General features: G+C 29.7%; 1 protein-coding gene across 1 annotated transcript; it reads left to right on the forward strand.

Annotated features, from left to right (window-relative positions):
- Positions 1-1,240: 1,240 nt before the first annotated feature.
- Positions 1,241-3,228, forward strand: LOC110916942 (bidirectional sugar transporter SWEET9). The gene is made up of 6 exons (XM_022161583.2): positions 1,241-1,363; positions 1,803-1,839; positions 1,954-2,164; positions 2,249-2,410; positions 2,500-2,619; positions 2,732-3,228. The coding sequence occupies exons 1-6, from the start codon at positions 1,318-1,320 to the stop codon at positions 3,047-3,049; spliced, it is 894 nt and encodes a 297-aa protein (XP_022017275.1). The 5' UTR covers positions 1,241-1,317; the 3' UTR covers positions 3,050-3,228.
- The last annotated feature ends 6,949 nt before the right edge of the window (positions 3,229-10,177 follow it).

The following is a 10,177-nucleotide window of genomic DNA, read 5'->3' on the forward strand; positions in this document are numbered from 1 at the left end:
AACATGTACATTTATACGCATATATCTGAATCAAGAAGGTTAATGTGGAGTGTATGATTGAAAGATTAAGGGGGTGTGTTGGATTTAATCTCTCACACGATGGGCTGCAAACAAACTTGTTTTATGTTAATGTTCACTAGTGGGCTTCCCCCGTGCGATGCGGTGGGAACCCAGTTTCGATCAGTATTCATTCGATGCATTACGATATCCACACCTAGTATAGAAACGGAAATTTAAAGTTGTGATATGCCCCAAAAGATAGAAACATGTGTTTTAAATTGGTCGAAAACTATATAAACAAATATCGCTTCGGTTCTTCGCGATACTGGTATGATAGCGGCACTCACTATGGCTTACGATGTTAAAAGCATAGTATTTTTATACAACTTCATTTTCAACAAAATTTGTACTAGAGCGCCGAGAATCAAAATTAAAGACACCTGCGTATTTAACTTTTTTCTAAAAAATGTAACGAACATAAGTTATTAAAGAAAAATTAAAATAAATGATAATTAAATATGTTAAATACGTAAATCATTTAAAACATAAATGAAACTCATAAAACATAACTATCTATCTATATGAATAGATGAAAAAATTATATTCACTAACAAGAGCACCATATTTTCTTAAGGAGATTTAACGAGTTGTGTAGTATGATTGAAGAGGTTTAACATTGAACGTCGAACCATTTCATGAATGTGTATAATGTATGTCAATGAACACGGACAAGCAAATATGTGTGATTACAAATCACAAAATCGTTGTTTCTGTTTAATCACCTTTCATTCGCAATTCATAGTTTCCACTTTGTTTGTTTTATCACTTCGACAATGAAATCCAGGCATCGAAATAACACCGTCGGCCATAGTAATTTTTAGGTACAGATAGATGCGATATTTAGGTGAAACAGTGAATATTTCCTACTTGTAGAATAACTTTTTTCTTCTCCTTAGTTATAGAATATCAAAATGGTATGGCATTCAATTGATTATGGTTACAAATTTGTACATTAATCCAACGACAGGTTTGTTGGATCACTAATTGAGCTTACTTTATAAATCTCTTATCTGTAAATGGTCCTGGATATGTGAATCAAGTCTGATATTAATATGTCACTCATGAAATATTAGATATGTTTGGCTTCAAAGTTGGCTGCTATGTTCATCTAGATGTGGACCCATCACAGTACCCTAACCTTCCTTTCTATATAATAATCGATCTTCCATATATTATTATCCACCACATGTGATCAGGTAGCATTTGTTAAACAACAATTACTTTGTGAAAGAGGAGGTTAGCAACCAGTTAATAAAGATGATTAGGAACTTGGCTAATCTCACTCTTGCATTTGGCCTCCTTGGTATACATACTTCATTCTCCCCATTTTTTCGTTACTTCTATGTAAAACTTATTAAGAGATTGTATTCTTTTTTGCATGAATAAGACAACTAACTAAGACTTGGGTCTAGAGCCTCCACTTAAAATTAATATATTAACTATTAATATTAGTGCAAACTTATTGTTTTAGATTTGTTTGATTTCTTATACAAGCAAAACGATCTCTGTTATAGTTGTGTTAGATGTTTTCTTGGTTTCAAACATGGATAAAGGAGTATTGTTTAAAACAATCAAAGAAGGAAAAAGGCATCAAAATTTCATTTCGCCTTGGACCTTTAAAAAGTTTGAAACGGTCCTCGCACAGAGTACATAACCATGCACAATATAAACGCACTTACCCCTTCAGAGAAACGTGTTTTCCATATTGTGTTGCTAACATTCTGCTTATTTAATGTTTGTAGGCAACTTTGTTTCATTTATGGTCTTGATTTCTCCACTGTAAGTATTCTATCTCAACTTTTGATGTAACTTTTGTGGTAATTAATTCGAGTTAATTTGTTAATTAAGTTAATTCTGATCCCTAAACATTGAGCAACATTTCATGCGATTCAGACCAACATTCTACAAGGTGTACAAGAAGAAATCAACCGAAGGGTTTCAGTCAGTGTCATACGTGGTTGCCTTGTTCAATGCGATGCTATGGATATATTATGCATTGCTCAAGACCAATGCCATGCTTATCATCATCATTAACTCTGTTGGATGCGTTGTTCAAACTTGCTACATTTGCTTCTTTCTCTTTTACGCCCAAAAGAAGGCTAGAGTACGTATTATATATTATGTATCGTGTTAATGAAATCTACAAGACGTTATTATCTTGAAACAAAATGTTTCTATGTATATGCAGATGGAGATCATGAAGTTAATTGTGTCGTTGAATGTAGTTGGGTTCGGATTAATAGTTGTCCTCACTAAGTTTCTTGTTAGTGATGTTAATCGCGGCATTATAGTTGGATGGCTTTGCCTTGTGTTTTCTGTATGTGTTTTTCTAGCACCTTTGGGAGTTCTGGTAAGTATGCATGCACAAGAAAAGAAACAATAATATGATTATCATTATGGTCTTTATATGTTTCTAATTTACATTATATATTCGATCAGAGGCAAGTGATTAAAACAAAGAGTGTCGAGTTCATGCCGTTGCTATTATCCGTTGCGCTTACTATTAGTGCTATTATCTGGTTCTTTTATGGTCTTCTCCTCCATGATGTCAATATTGCGGTAATTAACACAAAGCAGCTCAAAACTTATGTTAATATTTTAGATTAGCAAAATTTAAATCTAATGCTAACTTTGCTTGTACTTTGCGCCCTTGTGAATATTTGCTATACAGATTCCAAATATACTTGGATTCACATTTGGTATTGTTCAACTGATCCTATACTTCATATACAAGAACAAAAAGCCAGTTATTGCTAAAAAGATGGTTGATTTTGAAGAGAAAATCTGCGAAATAGAAAAGGAAAAGATCCCAGAGCCAGAAGAGCATAACACAATCAACGTTGTGCAACTGAGTGCTTTAATCTGTTCCGATATTCTTCCAGTCGTTGCAGCATTAAACAAAATAGGACACGAAGAGGATTGTGCGACAGTTGGAACTCTACCAGCTGGACGATTTGAACCAAATCACTACATTGAAGTTTCAGCATGAAAACACACATCATGTGATTTGGAGTCACAAAAAAAAAAAAAAAAAATTGAATCTACTGCTGGTTCTATATTGAACTTGATTAAAGCGTGCCTTCTCTATTAATATGTCGTCTTTGCTTTCAAGAATTTTACCATCTAATGTTATATGTCTTTTTAATTCTATATGAAAAATAATGTTATTTATTATCTGTCATTATATATATATATATATATATATATATATATATATATATAGAAAAAGTGTATCGTACAATTGGATTTAATGTACATTACGTACGCGATGGCAAAATCACACGTTATGTAACAAAAAAAAATGAAAATCGCATGTTACAGGAAAGATGAAAATTGCATCTACACTAAGGAACTAGATATCCCATGTTAAAAATTTTTATACAAATTGCATGTGTATCAAAAAAACTGAAATCGCATGTATATAAAAAGATAAAAGTCGCATGTTATAAACCCAATTCGCATATTGATAATGCATCGCGTACGCAATGTACGTTAAGTCATTTTGTATGTTAACCGCCTCTGTATATATATATATATATATATATATATATATATATATATATATATATATATATATATATATATATATATATATATTCTGGGTCAGAATTTAGAGAAAACGGTAGAAAGTGTGAGAACGGTGAGAACGCTTATTGATCGTCCGATCAAAACAATCTATGGGCTAGATTAGCGCGGTGACATTTTAGTAAATAACAACAATTTTATTACGTGGACGCGCTTCGTTAAGGGTAAAAAAGTAAAAAAAAAAACCTTTCTCACATAAAACGCCATTGAAAAATAAAACGCCAAATAAATACAAAACGCCAAATTTATCACTGCGTACTTTTTTTTATGTTTTTATTTAAGCTCTCTGGCTACAAAAACGCCAAAAAATATGAAACGCCATTATATATAACGCCAAAGCTTACATCCGGATAAATGTTAATTACATTTTTTGATATGAAAATAACATCCCGCCTAGAGTATGCGCAAAAAAAATTCTATAAATAGAAACGTCTCACCACCTTCTGTTTATCACACCAAAAAAAACACACAATGGTTGCTAAAAAAATTTACAACTCAATGTAAAACGCCAAAAAATACAACGACGGCAAACATCTTTTCTTTGATCCTCAGTAATGTTCTGCATGAAGCTTCATTTAATGATTTGTTACGTGAATGTACTAAGATTTTGTTGCATGAGATGGACAAAATTGAAAAAAGAGAGACTGATGACACCCATATGTCATACTATCATCTTTGTTCCTGAAGAAGGTTTGGATGATAAGAAGAGACCTATATCAGTGTAAATCCTACTTTGGCCTCGATGATTATAATGAAGACGACAGACAGATAGCATCCACCCACACGGGGTCGATCTATGTCTCCAACATCCACAAAGACACTTCAACACATGAACAAAGAAAATAAACAACGCCAAACCCAAAAAGCCATTTATTTGTCACATTTCTTTTAGTTTCAAAAGAAAAAATAGACTGATGACACTGAAGATTTAAAATCATAAATTGCTTCTACTTTGTTTTTTTTTTTTATTTTCTTTATCTATTGTTTGTTTTGTAATGTCAGTTAATAAACAACAAAAGAATTTTAATGCTATAATGAAAAATATAATAAAACGCCAAAATTAGCAAATGCGTGTAAAATGCCATAATACCATAAAAACGCCCCCAAAAAACTACCAAACTATAATAAATTAATTTGAACAACTAATATTATAAAAAAAAAAACGTGAAACAATGTGCAAAGAATATAAAACAAAAGAAGTTCAATAGTTATCTAACCGGCATTGGAAAACAAAACGCCATAATTACAGCCATCAAAGATTTGACGTGTTACACCATTAAAACAGTTGAGTCTGAAAACAAAACACGGTAAACTACAAAAAAGAGTAAAATGAAACGACGGAAAACATAATTACTAACATTTATTATATTTATTTATCTTTTTTAAAACGCCATAATTACCTGTCATACGCGGGAAAAAAAAGTCAATATAAAAGAAGACCATGAGAACCCAAGCTCAAACACGCCAAAAATTTTGACTAAAACACCACATATTGTCCAAAACGCCAAAAAATTTAAAAATGGCTAAGGTTATTGCATGGAGCTTTGAAAGGAAAGAGAAACGATTCATCATAAAGTTCTCTGATAGAAGAAGGGTAAAAGTATGGACAATCAAAGCCATGCTTGGAATGAATGAAAATGTTCAGAAGGATATCCTGGCCCTTGGGGTTCCAAAAGACAACGATTGTGAAAGAACGAGAACTGTAATAAAAAGACTGAAGAGAAAATTTTGGGCAGAAGATGATGATGATATTGATGATACTCATATACCAAAACTTAGCAGTTGGGTATTGCATGAGGAAGAAGGAACACTTGAAGTGACTTATAAAAATAGAGTGCAATATTCAAGGCCAATGGAAGAAATGTTGAAGACAGGGTTGTTATCTATCATTGAACAACTCTATGATTTAACACCTTCAAACGATCCAAAATCCAAGGATGTGGTGATATTCAAGAATAGGCTGCAACAAAGAAGAGACGGGCTAATGGCATTATACGCAAAAATGAAATTTGATGATGAAGAATCTGAAGAAAGTGATGAACAAAACAATGGGTACATCTCTGATGTAATCCCACCTACGGAAGACTATTAGTTTATTTTGATTTTCGTGTTATTGTAGTTTTATAAAATATTAATCTATGGTAATCAATTATTAACAAAAAGATACAAAACGCCAAAAATGACATGGAAAAAGCCATAACGCCAAAAAATTAATTAAGTGACACAAAAACAATTAATTCAACGAGAAGAAATATGAGAAAAAACAGTAAAACGCCAAATAATTAATAATTCTACATAACGCCAAAATTATCTTGCACGCAAAAAATAAAGCAGCATGTCAAACGCGAAAATCTTGAAAGAAGAAGAACACTAAAAAGACAAAAAAACCCCTCGGATCCTGATCATTCCCCGCGCCACGTGTTCAGCCAGGATGCGTTCTCACCGTTCTCACACTTTTTGCCGTTTTCTCCTGATCTCGTTTCTATATATTCTAATGAATAGTTAATTAACTCATAACTTTGGATTCAAAGTCAATGGTACATAATAAAATGACCAACTCCAACAGGGTTGGTAGACACGTACATCCAACAGACTAGGTATCGCAATAGGCAGGGTGTAGCTAAACCAAGACATATATATATATATATATAGGGTAATGCTAGACAAAAAACCCTAAAAATTTTAGGAATCTCTGGAAATTCAAAGCTCCCGACTTTTTTTTTGAAAAAAATAACACATGTAATATACATGTTTTTAAAAGTTTTGGGCCAAAAAAAACAAAAAAGCGCCGAGTACTTTTTTTTTAAAAAAATAAACAAGTTTCAAAAACTTCGTTGACTAACATGTGTTAGACAAAAAATGCTGAAAGTTGCTGAAATTTGTTTTTTTTTTTTAAAAAACCCTTCGGCGCTTTTTTGATTTTTTTTTGCCCAAAACTCTTAAAAACATGTATATTACATGTGTTATTTTTTTCAAAAAAAAAAAAAGTCGGGAGCTTTGAGTTTCTCGGATTTCCTAAATATTTAGGGTTTTCTATATAGCCCAACCCTATATATATATATATATATATATATATATATATATATATATATATATATATATATATATATATATATATATATATAGGATAATGCTAGATAAAAAACCCTAAAATTCTTAGAAAACTCTGGAAACCCAAATGGGAAGCCATTTTTACCCAACCTCCCGACATTTTTTTTTTGAAAAAAATTACACATGTAATATACATGTTTTAGAGTGTTTTGGGCCAAAAAAAAAACAAAAAAGCGCCGAAGGGATTTTTTAAAAAAAAATAAACAAATTTCAGCTCCTAACACGTGTTAAGCAAAAAAGACATAATTTCGCTGAAAATTGCTGAAACTTGTTTTTTTTTTTAAATATCCCTTCGGCGCTTTTTTGATTTTTTTGGCCCAAAAGTCTTAAAAACATGTATATTACATGTGTTATTTTTTTCAAAAAAAAAAAATGTCGGGAGCTTGGGTTTTCTCGGGTTTTTTATATATATAGGTTTTTCTATCTAGCCCTACCCTATATATATATATATATATATATATATATATATATATATATATATAGAGGATGGTTCAAATGAAAACACTTTTATTGTGAAAACTCGAGAAGTAACTAAAAAAGCCTAAAAAACACACTAAAATTTTTTTTTCAATTTTTTTATAAAGTTCGCAGGTTTTTTTATATAAAAAAAACTTTTTTTTCAAAAAAAAAAATGTAGTGCATATGTGTAATACTACACAACATGTGTATACACATGTGTAGTATTACACATATGCACTACAATTTTTTTTTTGAATTTTTTTATATATAAAAATGACGAAAATTGGTATGCAAAAAAATAAAAAAATTGGTATGTTTTTTTGACTTTTTTAATTAGTTTTCGAGTTTTCACAATAACTAGTGGTTTTCATTTGAACCTTCCCCTATATATATATATGTATGTATGTATATATATATATCTATATATATATATATATATATCTGAATATCTGATTGTAAAAATCTAATATTTTACACTAGAAAAAAATCAGAAATTTTCATTAAAATTAACAATACAAACGAAAATTAGGTGGGTGCTGGGGCACCCCAAGCCTACATAAAGTTGTGCCCCTGCATATACCTGACCCAATACCCGTCAAGCATTTGTCAGGTGATTGCCCATCGGGTATCGGAAATACCCGTGGTTGCCGCTACACCATTACTTTAAAAAATACCCATTGAGATTTTCATGTATATTTTATTTACTTTAATTTACAATTTGTATTTTTTTAAGGTGTAATAAATTATAATATAATTAGTTAGATACATATCATAAGTTAACATAAGTATTTGAAACATCTAAAAATGAAAATATCATGATCATATTAATCTTAGAAGATAATTTCGTATTCCGTAGCAAACAAATATGTATAGACATAATGTTTATTTTTTAAGTTTTTATTAAGTTAATTATTAGAATGAAGTATTACTAAACAAAAGTTAAGAGAAAATAAAATTAAAAATTAAAAGAGTTCGGGATTATTGTTCGGGTTAACCGATATATAATTTTGGGTAATCGAATTGGGTGTTGGCTAATCCCATACAAATCTCATACCCGCGAAATATATTGTTTTCAGTCCCATGGTCTTCCCATAATCGAATTTCCGGGCCAATACTACATGCTTCGGATTTTTGGTATTCCCGTCGAGTTTCCAATTTTTTGCCATCTCTATAGCTACTATACTAGCCATCTACCATGTTGGAGGATTTGTTCCTAGGTGTTTGTTTGTGGTGATATGGTGTCCGCATTTTTAGAAGAGCAAAAATAAGAAAATGATAGGGTACCTTAATACACATATACTAGTTAGATCTCCTGCACTTCGTAGCAGGTTTTGATACATATCAGTTTGGTTTATTACAACACATGTATGATATGACATATGATATAGCATTTAAAAAAGATAAAAACGGCTACATGTGTTGGTGGTTTAGCTTGTTGGACACTTGTCACTCTATAATCCCTTCTTACACTTCTTATTTTTAGGAGTTTTTGTAGAATAACTTAACCGATATATATATATATATATATATATATATATATATATATATATATATATATATATATATATATATATATATATATATAGGGGATGGTTCAAATGAAAACCACTTTTATTGTGAAAACTCGAAAACTAATTAAAAATATCCTAAAAAACACACAAAAATTTTTTTTTTCAATTTTTTTATAAAAATCGCTGGTTTTTATATATAAAAAAAACTTTAAAAAAAAAATTTGTGTAGTGCACATGTGTAAGAATACACATGTGTAGTAGACATACACATGTGTAGTATTACACATGTGCACTACACAAATTTTTTTTTTTTTTTGAAATTTTTTTTATATAAAAAAACTTGCCAATTTTGGTTTGTAAAAAAAATAAAATAAAAAAAAAATTTTGTATGTTTTTTTGGCTTTTTTTATTTAGTTTTCGAGTTTTCACAATAAAAAGTGGTTTTCATTTGAACCTTCCCCTATATATATATAGGGGATGGTTCAAATGAAAACCACTTTTATTGTGAAAACTCGAAAACTAACTAAAAAAAGCCTAAAAAACACACAATTTTTTTTTTTCAATTTTTTTTATAAAAATCGCTGGTTTTATATATGAAAAAAAAAACTTTTTTTCAAAAAAAAAAAATTTTTTTGTAGTACACATGTGTAGTATTACACATGTGCACTACACAATTTTTTTTTTTTGAAAATTTTTTTATATAAAAAAACCTGCGAAAATTATTATGCAAAAAAAAAATAAAAATAAAATTTTTGGTATGTTTTTTTGGCTTTTTTAGTTAGTTTTCGAGTTTTCACAATAAATAGTGGTTTTCATTTGAACCTTCCCCTATATATATATATATATATATATATATATATATATATATATATCTATATATATATATATTATAAACATTAATTTATATTTTTTTAATACTTTTTATTTATCTTGTATATAATTGCTTAAATTATAAAAAGTAGTTTTTTATCAAGTATCTGTTTATTACAATAAATTAATTAAGTTAATATAAATAATTTGAGTTGCTAAAAACAATTTGATTTATTACAATAATAATATTCTTTTTCAAAAGTGATGATGAGTGTAAATGAAAGGATGAACATGTTGCTTTGGAGAAGGTAAAGTGTTTTTTTAGTGTTTTTAGTTAATGATGAAAATCTGATATGGTAACTAACCTGATATATTTATGGTTGTATGTTGTGTTTAGCATTGTGGATGATTTAAACACTACAAGAAATTGGTTCATTGATGTAGCCTAGTGATAAAGAAGTTGATTTAAGAGCAAATATCTTGTATACAAAAAGCCTGGTGGAAAAAAGGCAGAAGCTATGTATCATGATACAAGGTTGTCACATAGACATGTAGCCTTAGAAAAAAAGAACACTCAGCTTTTAAGGTCTTAAAATAAGATTTAAAACTTAAAATATCTTATAAGACCATGTGTAATAGGC

The sequence above is a fragment of the Helianthus annuus genome, chromosome 16 (assembly GCF_002127325.2).
Source record: "Helianthus annuus cultivar XRQ/B chromosome 16, HanXRQr2.0-SUNRISE, whole genome shotgun sequence".
Lineage (NCBI taxonomy): Eukaryota > Viridiplantae > Streptophyta > Magnoliopsida > Asterales > Asteraceae > Helianthus > Helianthus annuus.